This window comes from Echiichthys vipera (assembly GCF_963691815.1).
Source record: "Echiichthys vipera genome assembly, chromosome: 20".
In the NCBI taxonomy this organism is placed as follows: domain Eukaryota; kingdom Metazoa; phylum Chordata; class Actinopteri; order Perciformes; family Trachinidae; genus Echiichthys; species Echiichthys vipera.
Window position 1 is genome coordinate 5,778,394 of NC_139845.1, and position 20,426 is coordinate 5,798,819.

Genomic DNA, 20,426 nt, shown 5'->3' on the forward strand with positions numbered 1-20,426 from the left:
CTTCATGACACGAGGAAGGACCAGAATAAAGGATAAAGGCAGTGGGAAAGAATCAAACGGAGGTCGGGCTACACATAAAAAAAACATACGAATTGCTTTGGTTTGGCTGTCAGGCTCTTGCTTTAAAGTCAGTTTTTATCTACTTTCTTCACAGTGTGTGTCGCGTTACCTGTGGCTCTCCCTTGGTGCTGCCCTCCTCTGAGTCGGACTGCTGGTCAGGGTCATTTTCATCACCCTAGAATAAAGAAGACAGGTAAGAGTTATCATCCAAATGATCAAAGAGGAGCACCCAGGGTTGTGTGAGTGTTATGAACTGCTGCCCCCTCATGAAGAGTGCTATGAATACTCATGACGGTGAAAGGAAAACTTCGTCTCTTACATCCTGGGTCCAGAAGGAGACTCCGGTGGAGCGTCTCTTCTCGCGGGGCCGCCTGCGATCCCGTATGGAGCGGGGCTGGGACTTGTCCTCTCCCTCCTTCTCCTCCTCCTTTTTGTCCATTTCTGTCCGATCAAGAAGAATGACAGCAGGTTAGCTACACAGACGCACATATAGGTATATACTGCTGCCATAAATGGATTTTATTTCTATAAGAAAAGCAAAATGACAATAGGCAAAAAATGTAATCAGTGTATGCCCATCTGTGTAACACCGGTAACACTGACGGCCTAGTTTGGCTTATATTTACTACTTTCATACCCAATGAAATTACTCTGTTCCTTTTGTAATTCGTCTCCTTTTGACCTCTGGTCAGTATTTCCCGAGTCGGCACAATTTGACCCTTATTATTTTGAAAACAGTGCTGATCTAACCATAATTCAGAGTTTAAAAATGAGACAGTTCAGATTTAACAAGGCAATGATTGACTTCACAATCAGAACAACAACTCGATGTGAATTCAGAAAAAAATAATAATAAATTGGTCGTGGGAGAACAAGGACTTCAGTGTTTCCTTCAGTTTAAACAAACTACGGCGGCCTTCTATTTTCCCAGAGGATGCTTCATGGATTTGTTTGACCTAATTATAAACACAACCCAATCCCTTCCTGTCTCGATGCCCTTAGTCAGCATGTGGCGGTTTGCCCGTGTGACTGTGGAGAGACAGATGTTGAGCGTGTTGAGGAGGCGTATTCAGATGGGGAACGGCACTGACCTTTTTCTGTGTCCCTGGAGGAACGGCTATAGGATGAGGTGATCCCCGTCAGACTGTTAGGCCTGTTGAGGGAGCTGGAACTCGAGGACAACGAGGTGCTAGAGTAGGACGGGGTGGAGGCAGTGCTGACGGAGGAAATGGCAGCGGTAGAGGAGGAAGACGAAGGCCGGTAGCGCTGGTAGGGAGAGAAGGGGGGTGACAGGTGACGGGTAAGAGGGACGGCGTAGTCAAACATTCAAGGTGTGGAAGTTCTTACGAAAGCTCAGAGCAGAAACGTACCTCCTCAAAGCTGCGGTACTTCGATCGGTAATCGTCTTCCTTGACCTCCATCTCCTTCTTCTCCTCCTGCTGCTTCTCCTTGTCCTGCTTCTCTTTCTCCTCCTTCTCCTCCTCTCGGGTCTTTGGGGTGCGACTCCTGCCGATTGTTTTCTCGGCCTCTTGCAGGTCAGTCAGAGTCACACCCTGGAGGAGGAATGTGATGCACGATCTTAAGAATTTGACTTCCTTGCTTGATTTATCATTATTTTTATTTTATAAAGAGTCTCTTATTATATACATGACCCTACTGGCTAGAGTCTAATTGGTGCTTTACAAGGTTTAATTTTTAGTGTCATAAATTTGCTGCCTCAACCAGGAGAACAACATTCATTCAATAATTAGTTTATATAAAACCGTGATCAAAACCGGGGGAACCTACAGGTTATGGTATAGGAGGCTTACCTCACTTTACTTGTTGGTACTTTGTAAACATGGTAACTTTTCTGGGGTGGGATAAATTAAGTCTCCACACATCTTAGGGAATATTGGTGAACTAACCTGGGTGGACCTCCTTGACTGTCGAGCCTGTCTGGAGCGAGCTTTCCTCTGCGACTCTGACTCCTCGTCTCGCACTGGCGTCAGGTATGACCTGACACACAAAAGACACACACACGACGTTCAAAATTTTGGCAATAAGAGCAAAAGAAATAAGCTCCAGCATGAGATGACATTATTGCCACCGTTGTGTATGGTGCCTCAAGGTTACACAAGGCGGGTTATGATCACAAGAATGGCGGCTTTCATTTCTGGACTAGCTGGGAAAGTGAGAAAATAACGCTCTGCCCTCACACGATAACTATGGCAGAGTCAGGACTCGGAGGAGAGATATTAAATGTAGCGCAGCATCAGTGAAGGAGCTGCTCGGTGGCCAAAACTTGCCGACAGTAAGACGGTCTAAGCTTTTCAGTTCCAGGTGTACATTTGTAGGATGTAAAGCAGATATTCAAGTCAAGAAATGTTTGCGGAAGAGGGTTTTTGTGATGAAGATACGTGTGATAGCTGAAATTATAGTTGGAGTTTCAAATTTCTGACAGATGGGACAAACGCTTCCGTCAGGAATCAAACCGAATCAAAGCCTAAAACAATGATATTTCATCAAAACTTCATCACTTTATTTTAAAACGTCCCCCAAAATAAACTGTTAATAAAAAACATAAATTCTGGACTCTCCTGCGCAACTGGGAAGCCATGATTGACTCGGCTATGACCAACAGTCACGTGACAAAAATTCAGTGAAGCTTGGACTGAACAGCGGGCTATTTACACCCAGCAGATACAACAACAGAGGTTGTTAAACTGTAAATATATATATAGCATGTGAAGCCGCCATTTCCCCCCAATATTTGGAAGTATTCAACTTTTTTTTCCGAATTCAACTGTTTTCCACCCCTTTTGGCCTTACCACTGTGTTACACTACACAGGAGACATTTGAGTTCTCCTTGTGCTGTTCCCACAGAGGTGCAGCAGTGAAAAATGAGGCCACAGTGAGGAAAAATACAACCAATTAAAGCCTGAAAGTGCCTGGGGTGCAGAGGGTTAAGTTCCTGTGGTAAAAACGGGATTCCACTCTCTGCGTTTATCCTTTTGTTAAAACCCCATCAGGTTTAAGAGGCAACACTGTTTGGGAAATAAAACAGGGAGCTTTTCTAGCACTTTCTCTCAGTGTGCCTCTGTTAGCCACGCTGAAGTATGAACTGATTCAGTGCAGCGTGTGGAGTCCTGGCCTTGAGGAAAATGTGCAGCTTCTGCCCACCTTCCTTAAAAGGAAAAGTCTCTGGAGCTCTGAAACAGCCCCAGCCAACTCCCACCATGACAGGTGGCTTATTTCAGCTCTGCAAAAGGACGACTTGCACTCGACCCCACTCAAACACATGCTTTCTGTGACACTCTCTCTCACATGCTTCATGCTTCCTCTATCACTGACAGACAAACAGACTCTCTTCCCCTCTACACTGTACAGAGTTGAAGATCACTCACATGCAAAATTTAATGAATATATAAACACATGCAGTAAATGAGATAACATTTAAATTACTATTCTTTTCTCCTGTGATTTTAAATCATGCAAAAAAGCAACCAACAAAAAACCACAATGATACAGGATGCTAAAAATCCAGAATAGCAACCGCAATTAACATCCCAGACTAGATTTGACTGTTGAATACGAAGATTCAACTATAGAAACCATCTCCCAACCTGAAAAACCATGAGCATGAGTACAGTGACGACTTCGATCACATTAACAATTAATTATGAGCCCCCCCCAAAAGTTTTGGAATGAGTGGTTGGCAGTCTGCAGTCAGCCCGGGGGATTCAACTTGGTTGATCGGGGAACATCGCTGCTTGCTTTTCCTTTATGGTGGTGCGACACAACCGGCCCTAAGCCGGCTTGGAAAGACCCAACGGCTAGGAGCTCATTATTTCTGGCAGTTTTTGGAGCTTGTATTTTTCTCCAGAGCCTCAGTCCTCAACAGAAACCGGAAAGGTATCCCTCGCCTGGACATTACCGCTTCCCGGAGCTGTAAGCTCGGTGCTCGCGGCATCTTCTCTTCCTGCTATCGACTACGGCCAGCTGTTCTCACTGTGTGATGTGTATGTGGCAATATCGGCAGCAACGCACCCGACCCATCTTGAAACAAGGACCCTGTCTCGTTTAACATGCGCAAATTTGTTGTTGTGACTTTTTGTCATCAACATTACTATCTATCGACCATCTGTGGGAAACACTGTTCAGCACACTCGCCCTGCTAGAATATAAATTATAATTCGATTGAGGGGTCACCAGGGGATGATTATAGATAAAAAGGTGTGTATGTGTGTTGCGTTACCTGCGTCTTTCAGAGCCAGTGACAATGCCAGTGGTGGTAGTGGTAGATATGGCGGAGGTGGTAGTGGTCGATGTCGTGGTCGTGGTAGAGCCAGTGTTTATAGTGGGGATGACCGCAGCAGACTCCTTCTCCTTCTCCTTTTCCCTGTCTGCACTCTCCTCTGACCAGTACCTATTTACACAGCAGCTGAGGTTTATTTCTACGCATTTCTTTAGCTGCAGATACCTCTTTAGTTCACAATAACGATAAAATAACCCGGAAATGAGTTTCAACTTTTCATAAAAAGTGAAACAAACCCTCTATGAGAAAAGCTAACTGAAGAGATATCTACAAGCTAGAGATTACAGACATATCTTTTTTTCAGGTCCGACGGATGTACCTGCTGGTGAGACTGGTGGAGCCAGTGCGGGTGGAGGAGGAGCCCAGGCTGGAGAGCAGGCCGCGATGGCCTGTGGGCGAGGTAACAGATGAGGAGGTGGTGGTGGTCGTGGGGGAGGAGGTGGTCGAGGAACTCAAGTCCTCGTGTCTTCTGCCAAAAGAGCCGCTGGAGGACGAAGCGTCAGACATAAAACACAGCCGAGTCACCAGTCAGTGAGAGGGGCACACAAATACAACCGTGTGATCACAGCTACAATGTTGATTATTAGATATTAGCGCTCTTTTTACATCATAGAGCAACATTGTGACTGCATGAGATTGGAAGAAAAATAAGTCTGATTTTGTAGATGAACAAACGTTTTAAACTGCACCCTCGATTGTATTTTCTATGATAAGAATGGCCTGTTTACCGTGTAGCTGTCCTTTTCTTTCACACTTTAAAAGCCTGTAACATTAAGAAATGTGCCAAATTTTGGAATAAACCACTTGAACACAATTTGTAATAAATGTCCCTGCATTTTGTAATGTAGTCTTACATATTGCAGTGGTTATTATAAAATGTGGGAGTTGACCATTTTGAATTTTGAAAAGCCTGAATCTTTTTAGGAAACCCTGTCAAAAGACCATTGTAGAAGTCAAAATAGAATAGAAATAACAGAGTAAATGAGATTTTCCAGGTCTACTTTTGACTTGAAGTTCCTGAATTTGGCATTATTTGTCAGTGTCAAAGTTAATAGTTATTCCAGGAAGGGTTTGGTTAGTTCTATCTAAAGTTAGTGCTTATATTGACAACTGATTTAAAAAGGGACATTTTAAAAAGAAATGATTCAGTAAAACATTAAGATGAACATACTTTCACTAACTGTACAGCAGTGGTGTTCCTGTCTGTTATAGGGAAGGTTTTCGTTGCCACCGTACTCTACAGGGGAATTGTTGGGTCTATGTAAATCATAAATAAGTCATAGAGTGTGGTCTTTACCTACTCTGTAAAGTGTCCTGAGATAACGTTTGTTATGATTTGGCACTATAAATAAAACTGAATTGAATTGCTGTTGTTACTCATGACATCAGTATTCAAGTTTTGAAGACTTGTCAATAAAACAAAACCTGAAATGCTCTGGTTAAGATCAAAATCAAAGATCAAGATCATCTTGGAAACATTTGGATCTTTACTTTAGATCAACTGATAACCTTAATCCAGCTTCATCCAGAGGCTGTAAAAAACATCCATCTGTTACGTTGTTCATTTGGACATTTAAGGGGAGTTTCAGTACTTCTCAACCAGGACCGTATTTCCCCATGTATGTCTGTGTAAGTGACTGACGGCAAAAGCTTTTAAATTGGTTCAGCCTGGCCACCGCGAAACAAGCTTTAATGTTATAGAACGGAGCAAGAACGACCGCCAATGTACGTCAACTAAAAAGTGTTTGTTTTTGTCACTGACTGGCACAGATTGTTGTTATTAGTGTGAAATACATGGGGTAATAGGGTCAGGGTTGAAAAAATGACAAAATTGCCCTTTAAATGTAACCAGAGTAACACAATACACATGGTAGGCACTTGAGCAGAGCAGGGACACACAGTCAGAGAGGACAGGTGGGTGTAGAGAGGGTGGTGACCCGGGGAGCTGGTGTACCTGCGGTAAATGCTGTAAGACTGGTAGTGGGAGGTGGGTGGCTGCCAGGGTTTAGTATTACAGGTGTTAGGGTCCAAGCTGGAGGTGGACGAAGACTTGGCTGGCACGTCCCGCGTGCTGCCGCTCCGCCCTAGTGCTAGCGTGTGGGACGTGCTGGCGTGTTGGCAGGCGGGTGGGTGGGCGAGAGAGGCATGTTAGCGGTGGAGGCGCACACACAGATATAGTACAAGAAACAAACATATCAAGACTATCAAGCTTTGACACACTATTGGTGCATTGATGTCATATGGGGCTAGATGCTGACTGGACAATTTAAAGCAACAAGTAGGTCAATCGTGTTTGGAGAAGCCTTAAATTAAGATCTCTGATGATTGCATTAAATTTGTCCAGTCAACACACAAAAAAACTACAGTAATTTAGAGATAAGATTATAATTATGGATGCAGTATTTTTCCCATATGACATGCATGCAGCAAAAGTCCATGTCTAGGTTTTGTGCCACAAACAACCCTGGTGATTTGATGTATCTGGGAGCAGGACAGGTATATAGGCATGTTGCAAACTCTGTGACACAGCAACCTGAGAGGACAGGTACAGTCATGCAACAGACTCCGTGGCAGTGATAGAGAAAAGCATTTTCCCGGTAGTACAAGTACATGGAAGCATGTACGTACATATCTCTGATGACATAATCCAAGCAAAATGTACAGTAGATGATTGATAAACAACTACCAATGCTGTCTACGCAGCGCTTTCAGTTCCAAAGCTATGCAACACAACCTCATAACGGATCATGTTTATCAGATGGAGCAGAGGTCTGATGATGAGATGATGATGAGGGATGGAAGTTTTTGGTAGAGATTTGTATCGCGGTGGAGGCTGACCTGCGCTGGTAGCTGGGGGTTCGGTTGGTGGAGGCGCTTCCTTCGCTGTTCTTCAGGTCATCATCCCAGCGTCGCCGGGTGTATGAGCCGCTACGTATCAGAGCAGTAGAGTCCCTGGGAAACCACAAGCTATAATATTACCTCAGGCTTCCCCAAACAGATAGCAAGGTGCTTATAAAAATGATAATAGACTTGCCCATTAAATGTAATTCCACCCACTATCATTATGAACAACCTATCCAAAGGCAGCTTCTTAGGGACACACACCATGCAGAGCATTGAGACTTTTTGCCTGCAACACACAGCAGTGGGCAGCAGGAGGCGCCCATGCCAAAGCACGTTTTCACAGAGCCACTTGGCTTCCGCTTTTCACCTGTTTTCCTTCTCGTCAATGTCTGAAGTACTGGCCAGTCTCCTGGGGATGGTGGGGGCCACGTAGGCTAGCCGAGTTCCTTTATCCTTTTCCTGGATGGAAGAAAAAAAAAGAGCCATGTTAAGAGGAGAAGATTTGTCAAATCACTGCAATCATTTACGGTTTTATTTACTATTAAAAAATGATCCAAAGAGGAATACAGCAGTTCATTATAGCATCAAAACTAAGTGTATATTATATAAGTACACTTACAATAATAGTACACTTTTCATGAGTACACTACATTGTATTTTGAGGCATACTTTAAAAAAATATACATTAAATACACTTTAAATTAAGCAGAAAAAGTAAAAGTATGATTGTAAAAACTTTTGTATACTGGTGAATGGGAAGTAAATAAAAGGAGATTGTTATATGGCTAAATGACACCATTTTATATCTTTATATTCTCTACTATGATTGACCTTCTCTTTGTCTTTGTTGTCCAGAGAGGAAGAGAGGCGAGGGCTCGAGGCTGAGCGCATCACCCCAGTCGTGTCTTTCTCCCTCTGAGCCTCCTTGGTGGCTGTGATCTCTGCTAGCGCCCCATAGCTGCCCGTCTTCCTCAAACCCAGCCGCCACGATGACGGAGACTCATCCTTCCTCTCCTCTTCCACCACCTTAGTTGAGACCTTTCCAGCAGGCTGAATGGCCTGAGAGGGAGGAAAGGAGCAGTGCAAAGTTTTTAAAACCATTTCAAAAGTAAAAAGATGCCGTTTTTAGTCGCCTTGGTGAGTAACACAAAAATCAAGTCAGAAACGGTTTGGATCAGTCTCCAGGGGCTGCAGTTTTTAAGTTCAAAAGAGGAGACCATTAAGAGGGTATTTATAAGGAAGTGCATGCCAGTTAAGAAAGCACATCCACCACTACTACTTCTACTGGACTAAAATATTTTCCAGCTATTCTCAAAATAGGTTTTGAATTATGGAGCACAATTAAAGGGCTGGGTTAGGTCAGCTCCGAGTAAAAGTTTTCAGGTCTAGCCATACATACATACATTTTAAAAATCAAACTATCAAATCGATGCACACGCAGCCATGAGCAACTATACAAAACACAGAAGCCACACAGACACACAGTGAAAGCACGACCAGGACAGTGCAGTTGTTGAATACAAGTGAAACAACACCATGAAGGGTTGATGAGTGAAAGTCAGAGGTTCAATCGGCATCACCTGGATCGGGCCAGGGCGGTTAGAGGGGGGATGTTAAGTACTTGTGTCAGTGCACAGGTGCATGTAGGATGAGAGAACAACTCTGGTGCACACCAATGCCTCACCATAGGTTTTTTTGGCACTAGAGAAATGCCAGTTTTGCGCAAGCCTTGACGCCACAATGCAGGACAGCCTGGCTCCGCCACAGGCATGAGGGGAGTAATACAATCAAACTAAAGCCAACCAAGACAAGAGCCCAGGATGAGAAAGACGCAGAGAGAGGGAGGAAGGGCAGGGAGGAGGTTGAGACAGAGAAAAAAGGCCAGAATAAGACAGAAGCAGCAGCAAAAGAAACACACTTTATGACAAGGACAGATTTTTTTAAAGGCCTAGTCACACCACACAATGCTTACTGCCAAACAGGGGGTGGGTGGGGAAGAGACTATGATTATTGTTCTCAGTTGGAATAAGTGACAGATCCAACAAACATGGACGATGTTAATGTTTTGCTCACTCTTGTTAAGACAGAAGACATTGTGATGTGTGAGCGCTAGGCTTCAAAGAAGGATTGGAACAAGTAGACAATTGCAAGAAAAGAAGCAGGAAAAAAAAGAAACTACATTCAGAGAGTCTTGGAGAGGTGGCTACTGCCTGCAGGACATCGACTAAAGAGCGCATATGCAGAGAGGTAGAACATCCCATAGGATCCTCCTATTTAGGCTGCATTCAGGAATGTGAAATCCGGGTCGTAACAGACCCTAATGGAAACACATTTCAGATTAGCAACTTTTCTGCATCAAGCCAAAACCTTTCAAGCAACTTAGAAACTATTTTTTCCATTGTATAACATCCAAGTCACACCAGTGGTCATGTGAGCATTGTCTAGTGTGCGGGATCTATTTCTCCGTCTTTTAATTTTATATTTTTGCAGTATCCATCATCTAGATGTGCATACTTTAACTTGGTTAATCCTACAAAAGGACAGGAATATTAAATTTGATGCTTAAATACCTTTAAGATCCCGCTGGTAACCTGGAAATGATATGGTTGGTTCTATATGTATCCCACCTCCACTTGAAAACACATGAACATGATGTCACATGAAGTATTTGTTTCAGCCAGTGGACTGAAGGAAGCAGTCATGCCCTTGTAAGAGTCACTTCTCTTCAGGTAGATGCTTGGCCTCGTTTTGCCAGCAGAGGGAAGCAGACTCAAGAGTGGGCAAACACTACCATGCAAGCCCTAGTTTCATTCCTAGCAACCAAACCAACCTCACTACACTCAAGCCTCCTGGTGTCCTAACAGTCTTATAGTAAACTGTTAACATCATCCAGAATTGGCCACCAATCATCCCCACTGTGCAGCCCGTTGCCATGTTTGTTAAACGCCCCCCCCCGACGATTAGTCGTAAATGTCATTCTCAGGGCCTCTGTGGCATTTGTTAGCTGTGTGCACTCGTTGTACTGCTACGTGAAGAGCACACATCAGGGACAACTATTTCTGTGATGGCCCCGGAGTATGAACTGCAAAACTCATTTATGTAAACCCAGAAGTATCTTCAGCCGGCTGTGAAATTAGGTTTGTGTTCAAGAGGGAGAAAAACTAAATAGATGGTGAATTTTACTGATTTGTGTACAGAATGAGGCACCGGCATGTCTCGGTAGAACAAAAGTGATGTAACAGAGGAGGTGTGGTTCCCACTTGAAGTGGTTCAGGCTAGAATTGTGACTACAGCATTTTATTTCCTCCTTTTAAAACCAATAAGCTACTAATAGTAGAGAGAAATCTGTGGACTTTTTTCAATTTAATACTGTGGCAGCTGTCTGTCTGCGCAGGGGAGGATGATAACTTTGTCCACCAGGTCGCACCTTCTTTACCGGTGAAGTGGGAGTTGTCACCTGGTTGGTTGGGCTGGTTGGAGGTGACACAGTGATGCTTGTTGGGGCCGGCGTCGTGCTGTTGCTCACTGATGCTGAAGGCTTGCTCTTCTCTGGAGGGGTCGGAAAGGAAAAAAAGGTGTTTGAGTCAAAAAAATGAAATGAAAACAACATGATAACATAGAAAATAAAGATTTTATTTGAGTGACAGAAAGATGACCGAATTAAACTTCATGTGAGCAAATTAAAGGTCCCATATTATACTCATTTCAGCTTAATACTTGTATTTTAGGTTTCTACTAGAACATGTTTACATGCTTTGATGTTCAAAAACACATTCTTTTTCTCATACTGTCTGTCTGAATATCCCTGTATTGACCCTCTGTCTGAAACGCTCGGTTTTAGCGCCGGTCTCTTCAAGACCCCCTCCTGAAAAAAGCCCAGTCTGCTCTGACTGGTCAGTGTTCCCAGGTCTTCCTCATCTCCACCGACATTGTAGTCGGGTAAGAGTGTAAATGCACTTTCTGCCTATATGAAGTATAGTTGTGACATCACAACCGTTCAGGAGGTCCTGCCGACTTGTTTAAAAGGCACAGTTTCTAAATACAGGCTGTGTGCATCTCTCTTTAATTCTTTTACAGTATTTATATGGCACCTCGGCCTGCTTTATGATTAAAAGACGTGAAAATTTTGCTTTTTACAATGTGGGACCTTTAACTGACAACCAGTAAATGGTTTTGAAGTCTGAAATAAGTACCTGCTTCATTCTCCGACTCTGAATCTTCGTCGTCTTCTTCCTCACTGGAGCAGCTCGATTCGTCCTTCTTCCCCTCCTCTCCTTCATCCACCTTCTCCGGTTCTAAGGTCTCGATGCGTGGGGCAGGCTTTTCTGGCTCCAGAAGCAGCGTTTCTTTACTGCAACGCACAAATTTAAAAACGCTTAGCGCAAAACAACAGAATACAAGTCAAAGACACATAATGATCAAACTTTTAGTTATGCTGTGATATGATCGTCCTAAGACTAATTTTAAACGCAGTTTCCATTCATTCATTTTCACCATCAAGCTATTTACCTCTTAAGTGGTTTCAGTGATTGATTGTTATCTCCAGTGGTTGTCGTTTCGATCAAAGGAGATTTCTTAACGTCTTTCTTGTCACCTATGAGCTGGAAAACAGGACAGTCAGGCATAAAATCTCAGACACACAATCAATTTTGTACAAAACAAAAATTAGATTCATGCATTTGCACTCAAACGCGGGTTCCTACAATGTTTTTACAAAACTTTATCATATCTATCCACCTTTAAAACAGCTGTGAAAGCTGTTTCGTACTGATGAGTCCTTATGCAATTAGCAGCTACACTCACTAACCAGATTTTGTTTCTTCTGTAGTTCTTCTAGGTATCCCAGAACATCTTCGTCTGCTACATCGAAGGCCGTCTGGCCCTGAGGGAAAGAAAGACATTTTTAAAAAGTTCTCTTATATAAGGACTGCACAGCATTTAAAGTGAACTCATGACTGCTCCCATTACTCACCATTTTATTAATGAGGTCCATGTCGCATAGATTCTCCACCAGTATCCTACATGCCTCCTCTTTGCCCCAGTGTGCTGATGCATGTAGAGGAGTCCAGCCATCATAGTCCTTAATATTTACATCATACCCTGTTTGGATTAAAAGCCTGCACAATGAAGGAGCAGGGAGTAGTGTGAGGGAGAGATTGAGAGGGGGGGGGGGGACAAAAACAGTTTTCGTGAGAGTTTGCGAATCTGGTTTTCTAGTATTTGATTCTGTACACTTGTATTTCCAAGGTGCTGACAGCGTCCAGGCTTTTAGAAGTGCGTCAGCGCCGTAACCTCTGGTCAGATTTACGAGATATAGAGTAAACACATGGACACATAATCTGAAAATCTTAGTCATCCCTAAGTGAGAGCAGAAAGAGGTTGGCAACTTTTAAAACTCTAATACTTCAGCCCATAAATCTGTCACGATGAGGAAAACATTTAGATCCCTGCCTTGTATATTGTAGCTGCGCTAAACATCCGAGATCTAAAAGCTATCTATGGCAGCAGAGTGTGCTGGCTTGCTTCCCAGACCAGACGGACAGGTGGCTTCGGTTCCTTTTCCTCGAAGCACTGTAGCTGTACTTAACAGCCCGCAGAGACAATGTCGTAACATTGACAAGATGCAGAGACCAAGATATGTTTGGCATTAGCGAAGAAATACACAACGCTAGGCCTCACCACTGTCCAGGCTATAAATAGTATTTATGTAACAGCAAAGACTTTATGTAACAACGAGCAGGTTGTTACATTTTTGTCCAAACAGAGAAAGGCATTAGGTTTTCATTTCTACCTGTGAAATCAACTACTACTACTACTACTACTACTACTACTACTACTACTTACTTTAAAACCTCAACGTATCCTTTCGCAGCAGCTACGTGGAGCGCCGTTCCTCCGGACTTGGTGTGCCGGTTGTCTTGGATCTGGCCGCTGTTGAGCCACTGCCGGGCGTCCCTCAGCATGACCCGCTCCTCCTCTTTCCGGGCTGCCTCGATGTCCACCCCTGGGAAGAGACAGAGGAGACTGATACTATCAAGGTGGCACTGGAGGATTAACCTGCTACTTAGGAAACACGGTGCCAGCTCCAACTCTGAACCTGAGGCACATCGGAGGTGTTAATAATGAGTCCTGCTCGACTTATATCTAGATGAATGTAGGTTAATGTTTGGAACACATGACATTAGTTTGTCACTATGGATTAAAGAAACCGTTCAATCCAAAGAAACATTTCAATACATAGCCATATTACCTATACATTTTTGCGTAATAATGCAACAATAATTGATGACTCTAAAATCGCCTGTAGGTGTGAATGATTGTCTGTCTCTGTTTGTCTCTATGTGCCCTGTGATAAACTGGCGTCCTGTCCAGGGTGTACCCCGCCTCACGCCCGATGTCAGCTAGGATCGGCTCCAGCCCCCCCGTGACCCCGACCCCGGGATAAGTGGTTGAAAATGAGTGAATGAATGCAACAATAATGGCAAGTATGACAAGTCTGCTACGCAAGCTTCAACTCATGAACCCTGTGCTTTTATTAATGGTATCCATTGCATTTAAAAAAGGGACAAAAAATCCAAAACACATATTTTTACCCATAGTGCTATAAATGAGTCTATATTGTTTTCCAAATGTATTTGCTTTGCCGCTTTGAGCATCATAAACACGAGTGCCACCTAGTTCCATGTTATTATAGAATAGGCAGACACCTATACGGCTGATATCTCTAATCTATCTAGATCAGGTGTCTCAAACTGATCCAGTAAAGGGCCGCTGTGGCTGCAGGTTTTCATTCCAACCAAGCAAGAACACACCTGACGAGACTCATTCAACCAACTGAATCGCCTTCACACAGTTGGATGTGTTGGATCAGGTGTGTTCTTGCCTGGTTGGAATGAAAAGCAGCAGCCACAGCGGCCCTTTACTGGATCCGTTTGAGACACCTGATCTAGATTGATAGATAGCGCTACAGGTAAGAGGGAAATATATTTTTTATTTTACGGCGAACTGTCCCTTTAAGGTTCTACACAAAAAAAAAATAGACATGACATTCTGGAAACCTCTCTAAACACAAGAGGGTGTTTTCAAGCACTTATTTTGCGCCAATTTTCCGTCAGTTCGTCAATGAAATACTGGCTGCAAAAACACAGGCCTCCGTCAGTTAAGTGGGTCAATATGTCTAAGCTATAAGCTGCATGCAGTGCAGCGGTGAACACAAGCCTGTATTGTTTTTTTTGACACCTGGTTGGAACACGAGACGGGCCGAAACGCACGGCTGCGCGAGTTGTTGACTCGTCAGCTGAGTGTTAACTGCGTTGAACTACATAAACAGTGAACCAAGAAGTGCTCTGGGGTCAAAGCCAAAACTTCAGCTGATCTTATAGGTTCTTGTTTGATTCCTGAGGATACATCATCACTCATTTCATGACACTCTTTAAAATTGCCTCAAGCTTTAAAACCAATGAAAGAGGACATCTGTGTCTGTATGTGTTTGGCTTAAGAAAAAAGGACAGGAGAAGGAAAAGTCTTACTTCAACCAAAATGTTTAGTCATTGCTAGCTGGAGAGGTGCACAAGAGGATCTGTTAAGCAAGAGGAGGAGACTTCATTCAAAAACAAAGTCACTATGACAACTGCAATAAGCTTTTTGCCCTTTCAGTATTTTAATAATTGCTGTACAAGCTGTAAATATCAGTGAAAATCCACTTTCCAACACTTGCAACACAGGCTTAAATTGATTAAAGTAGGTAACTAATATTCTGGCTCTTTTAAAACTGCACTCATTAGTGGGCTGAAGTTTGACGTTCTCCCTGTTAAAGGGAAGGTTTTTGTCGCCACTGTGTGCCAAAGATTGCTGTTGCTACTCGTAGGGGAATTGTTGGGTCTATGTAAATCATACATGAGTCATATGCATGGTCTTTACCCACCCGCACTTTATATGTAGAGTGTCTTGAGATAACTTTTGTTGTGATTTGGCACTATAAACACAATTGAATTGAAGTCTCAGAAAGTGAAACTAAATGGGAAGTTGACTCAGTGTCTGTTTGAAATGAAACTTGAAATCCACTCAAAGGTGCTTTGGGATAGAGACTTCACCACTGCCCCGCTACGGGTGGCTGGTTAGTGAAGCAGTGAGTAATGCCCACCAAAATATTGTCACACACAAAAATCAAAAATCATCAACCCAACTTGAGATGAATAGTGACATTCTTTGACATTATAATATAATTACAAGCGAGGTTTGTTCAAAATGTAAAGTAGGGTAAGTAGTAGCGTAAGTAGGATTTGTCGCTTTGCAGTATTACATCAACACCTACTGTACATTACATACAGTATGTTTAATTTTTAGATACTGAAATTCCACATATGTATAATGTAACTAAAATGGTGAGACACCCACAGAAATGCTATAATTTCAACATCAGCTTTTACCTCAATCCATGCCAACTTGACGTGTAAGAGAAAAACATACCTAAACTTCCTATGGTTTTATTGACAGTTCAGTGAATGCAAGCGATGGGAGCTGGCCAGGTAGGCCAACTTCCTGTGATCTCTTGGGAAGTAGCCTACACTAGGTCTATTTAAAGCAGGGAGCCTGATGGCCTCTAAGTAGGACTGTAGAACAAGAGCAGAGTGGAAGAGTTGGCAGCAGCTCAAAGTTGAGTTTTTACGAGAGAACGGCACATCTTCCACATGAGAAGATAAAGAGAAACACCGATAAACCAAAAAAGGACCTGCCACCCCCTTCATCTGACTGACAATATACCTACAGAAGGTTTGGTAAAGAAAAAAGCAATATATGTACAGGGATTTTAAAAAGCGCCAGAATCCCCAGAGGTAAACATGGTTAGAAAAGCAAAAGAAGAAAGGGTTTTTTTAGAGTTGAGAGGAGTGTCAGAGCAATCCAAATCAACCCTGTGTCCTCTCAGTACCAGGGACAGAGTGTGATTCAGAAACATCTATGAGATTGTCCACATTCAGGCCTGACAAGGACAGGCTGCAGCCCTCATGAGGCAGCTAATGGTGGAGGGATAGAGGGCGACAGGGCTGTCCAATCACTTGACCTAATCAGGGTCAAGAAGGGGATCTAGAGGTTGTCCCTGCCAAGGGGAAACCATGGCCACTCGCTAACCAGTTTAACCCCATGACTGCTATCTCTTTGAGAGGAGAAAATCACATTACAATCATACAGAAGCGTTACACAACAGCTAGTTGCATAATGCTGCCCGCTACCTCTCGCACAGAGAGAACTGAGCTGTGGATTGTCTGCAGCTGACCTGAGGCCAGGATCATCACAGATTCACTCTTCAGTGGAGTTTTAACAGCAATAAAGGGACAAGTTATGCCTGTTCACAGGTTTATAAGGTGTATTTTGGGTTTCCACTGAGGTGTACATGCTTTATGTTCAATAACACATTATTTTTCTCATACCGTCTGAATATGCTTGTATTCCACCTCTGTCTAAACCACTCTATTTAGCACCAAAGCCAAATGAGCCCCACTTTGTCATAAACATGGCTCTAGGTCATGACAAGAACCTTTAAAGAATAGATAAATGAGGCTCCAACTTGAAAACAATGTCCACATAATGAAAAAGTATTCAGTAGTTTAGCGCTGTAAATTTTGAAAAAAGTCAAAGATGCACATTTGGATTTTTGAGACGGCAGCCTGTGGGGGGGGGGGGGGGGGGGGTCCAAACCAGGCAGCACATTTGTCAGACATCGGTAAATGAAAGCTGACAGTTACCGCTGGCGGAGATGCTCGAGGCCCGGGTGGGTGAATGTCTCGCCGCTTCTTATATAACATGAACAAGGAGTGCAACATTAGAACAGCCATCTGGGTGTAAATATCACTGGATGCCATATATGCTTTCAAACACTTGGACCTTGACTTAGGGGAGAGATTGACAACTTAAAGACAGCCTTTTTCCTCTGAAGGTTGCTAGAGGTACTAGACAGCTATCACTAATGTATAATGCACTTAAAACATTTTGATGCTGTATATCACATGAACTGTGCATCATCCTGTGGACAAAATATCAGTGCCATGTGTGCAGGGCCTGCATTTCACAACTTACTGTAAGCAAACAATGACAGTGTAGCATTTCTCTCTGCATGCAAACACATGTAAAACGTGAGGATGTAAAGTTGCAAACATGTCAAATGGTGCCACAGAGAAGGGCAAACCGGCCAACATTTATTACTGAGCCGAGGAGCACCCCTCTGGCCCGGGGCCAGTTAACACGTCTGTGCGTGGCCTCTCACCGTAGGGTGGGGCCTTTCATCATCTCAAGAATGCCCCAGCCCAAAATAGAAAAAGTCAACTTTTCAGTTTCTGAATCATCACGAGTGCTCGCAGCACAGCTGGATCCCTTTTCCATATTACGTAAGTTTTCTTCAAGCAAGCGAGTGAAAAGCAGCAGGTGTATGACACTCAATGAGATTGTATTTGACAACATACCTGTACATACATGAAGGGCCCCCACCAGCTATGCTGCTATTAACATGCATAACACATCAAGACTCGCTTCCATGATCTATTATCTTAGCCTCTTTTTATTATCGGCGTATAGTATTGGCAAACTGTGGTGCATTTACAGTAATGTTTACTACCGAGCACGTTCCCTTTAAATAACCCAATAAATATAGCGGAGTGCATATGTCTTGTATTGTAAATATCAGTATCAACACAATAATCCAGCATTGGTCGGTCTCCACCACCTCTTTGTTTTTGCATAACCTTCTGGTCAAGGCTATAGTAGCCACAGTATATACAGTATATTAAGTGGTTAAATTCACTTGAGTAACTTTTTAAAAAGGCAATTTTGAATTGGTAGCAAAGGTCGGACGGTACGGTTAAAGACGCCTCTGTCTATTACTGTACCTTGTCTGTTGATCTCATTCTGCAGAAGCTCTTCCATCGCCTCCTCTTCAGCAATGTCCAGGGGCGTCTCACCCTCACTGTTCACAACTCCTACACTGGCCCCCTGGCTGATGAGATACCTGCAAAAGACACACTCAAAGGTTTAGTTTAGAGCCGAGATGATATTCGTTCTGAAGGATGTAAACTTTTCAGTACAAAAATGTTAAAATGTGAGGTCAAAAGCCTCTGCCAGGGTGACAAGGAAAGGAGGTAGAGGCAACTATCACTTCCTTTAACTGATGAGGAAACAGGAGTTGTGATGCTGCTTTTGGTTCAGCGCCAAAATTGGTTGATATTACACACGGTCTGCATCTCCCGTTCATCTTCCCAACATGCTGAGGTCAAATTATACGCATTCATCAATTATAAGAATTAAGATTGTTACATGCATAATTAACTGTTGCAAAATCTTAAACTTGTTGCCGCTGTAAGACAATCTTATATGTATATTCTTCAAAAACAAATAGAGAGTGGAACGCACAAGCCTTTTAGTGGCGTTTAGCACTCACTATATGAAAAAGGTAAACAACCATGGTACATGTTCAAATAAGTAAGGTGCTAGTGACACCTAAGTCATGCAGTGTGTTGCAGAGGGGTTTTCCTCAGGCTTCGCAAACAGAGTGAACATGCCACACCTAAATAATAAAGAAAAAGAGGAGTTTGAACAAAGAGTGGCACAAATCCAGACAGGCGTGTGGCATGGATGTTTATTACTCTCTCTGTTTTATACTATCGTCCACTGTGTCTTATAGTAGTCTGGCTTACTCAATGTACAGTGCTGGGATAAAAACATTTTAAATAAGAGAATTTTTCCCCAGAATGAATAGCCGGACCATGAATGCAAGTCTTGGAGTAAATAACTGCAACTAGGGATGCAATGGAAGCATTCATTGCTACCTTTCCGATGCTCAGTACTAGAGGACTCTCCCCTGGGAACCAGATGAATCTGCTGAGCTCAGGTTTTATTTGCTCTGGCAGATGCATCTGGCCTTTCTCACATTTAGACAGATTTCTTTCCACCGGACCAGAACCTTTGGCGGGCCAACCACACAGGAGGTCACCAGTCCCGAACTCACAAGTCACACATTTCACTGCTCTGATAGTTGGTAGGTCCAGTCGGCAGGTCCATCCGGTAGGTGGAGGTCTGGAGGTTCCAGGGGGCTGAAACCATTTTCTATGGTCTTGTCAAAGACACCAGACTCCATTTACAAGAACAGTAATTTACCGAATAATAGCACACAACCAAACTATGCATTTAACCCTGTATTCAAGGCTACTAAGTGATTTAACCGTTTATATCTTTGTCTCCCACCAGCATTGACGTTTTACCCATTCAACATCTTGACTTCAGCTGCTTCCAATTAAAGCTGCGGTGTGTCTCAGGCCCTTCTCATTAGGCCAACACACCACTTGAGACAGGCTCAGCACTTATGACTTCCCCCTAAATTGCAACTGACTGACTGCAGTTACTTTTCATTTGTTTTATATCTCCTTGATTGGACTTTCTATTCCGCCTATTTTGGGCCAGCTTTACTAGGTCTGATGGCTTTGTGGCCTGGAGTCCCACAGGGATTGTTAACCAACCCTTCCATTAGATGGCTGTGGTGACACCAGGGGCTTTGAGACATGGTCCTGCTTTGGAGTTCCCATTATTGTGAATGAGGATGCTGGGATTAAAATGGGTCTACTGAGAGCTCGCCACCCACATCAGGTTGTGGAGTTTCTCTCTATGACATGATGTCTCCATTAGTCACTCAAATCAGGCCAACCACTTGACCTTTTCATTCATTATGTGACACAAAAAACTTCTTGTTTTCTGTAATACTAGCCCAGTGCTGATGCTGTGTTCGTGGGGCCTACTGGGCTCATACTTGCTGCAGTCTGAGAAGTTAGCAAGTTTCTCAAAAATGTTGCGGACATTTAAGCCACATGTTTATCTTCCTACATCCAGATGCACTTGTTACTTTTTGGGAAAACATCAATAGTGTGGATTAATCTGCAGCCAGGTTCCTGTATTGTAACACAGAAGTAAAGCAGGTCACAGCACACTCCCAATATGCTGAACAATGAGTACAACTGAGCTCCTTTAGCCCCCTTTAGCCTGTTTAAATATCCTCTGATAACATCTCTGTGTTGTGTTCTGTGCCCTGTGAGCAGTCTTCTTACCTGAAAAGGACAAGGGGCAAGAAAATACTACAGTGCAACTCTAGAGCTCCATTCCAGATAGTGGCCTGATCTCTCAATATTTGATTACATCACTCTAACAATGTGTGCCTGAGCTAATCAGATCAGCCACCGCTTCTGT

At 43.3% G+C, this 20,426-nt stretch overlaps 1 protein-coding gene across 5 annotated transcripts in view; it reads right to left on the reverse strand.

The window, feature by feature from the left end:
• The window catches only part of ppp1r12a (protein phosphatase 1, regulatory subunit 12A), a 54,739-nt gene that overhangs the window by 11,705 nt on the left and 22,608 nt on the right, over positions 1-20,426 (reverse strand). For 2 of the 5 annotated variants that reach the window (XM_083934774.1, XM_083934771.1), the window contains exons 3-20: positions 18,083-18,201; positions 13,047-13,206; positions 12,175-12,319; positions 12,010-12,084; positions 11,712-11,803; positions 11,396-11,553; positions 10,630-10,751; positions 8,034-8,261; positions 7,570-7,661; positions 7,197-7,310; positions 6,313-6,465; positions 4,678-4,842; positions 4,299-4,469; positions 1,968-2,058; positions 1,431-1,613; positions 1,152-1,326; positions 380-501; positions 170-235 (exon numbers count right to left, since the gene is read on the reverse strand). In XM_083934774.1, coding sequence (XP_083790900.1) covers positions 170-235; positions 380-501; positions 1,152-1,326; positions 1,431-1,613; positions 1,968-2,058; positions 4,299-4,469; positions 4,678-4,842; positions 6,313-6,465; positions 7,197-7,310; positions 7,570-7,661; positions 8,034-8,261; positions 10,630-10,751; positions 11,396-11,553; positions 11,712-11,803; positions 12,010-12,084; positions 12,175-12,319; positions 13,047-13,206; positions 18,083-18,201 — 2,431 coding nt within the window. The remainder of the gene's footprint in view (positions 1-169; positions 236-379; positions 502-1,151; positions 1,327-1,430; positions 1,614-1,967; positions 2,059-4,298; positions 4,470-4,677; positions 4,843-6,312; positions 6,466-7,196; positions 7,311-7,569; positions 7,662-8,033; positions 8,262-10,629; positions 10,752-11,395; positions 11,554-11,711; positions 11,804-12,009; positions 12,085-12,174; positions 12,320-13,046; positions 13,207-18,082; positions 18,202-20,426) is intronic. The other 3 variants (XM_083934773.1, XM_083934772.1, XM_083934775.1) reach the window with 3 other exon arrangements.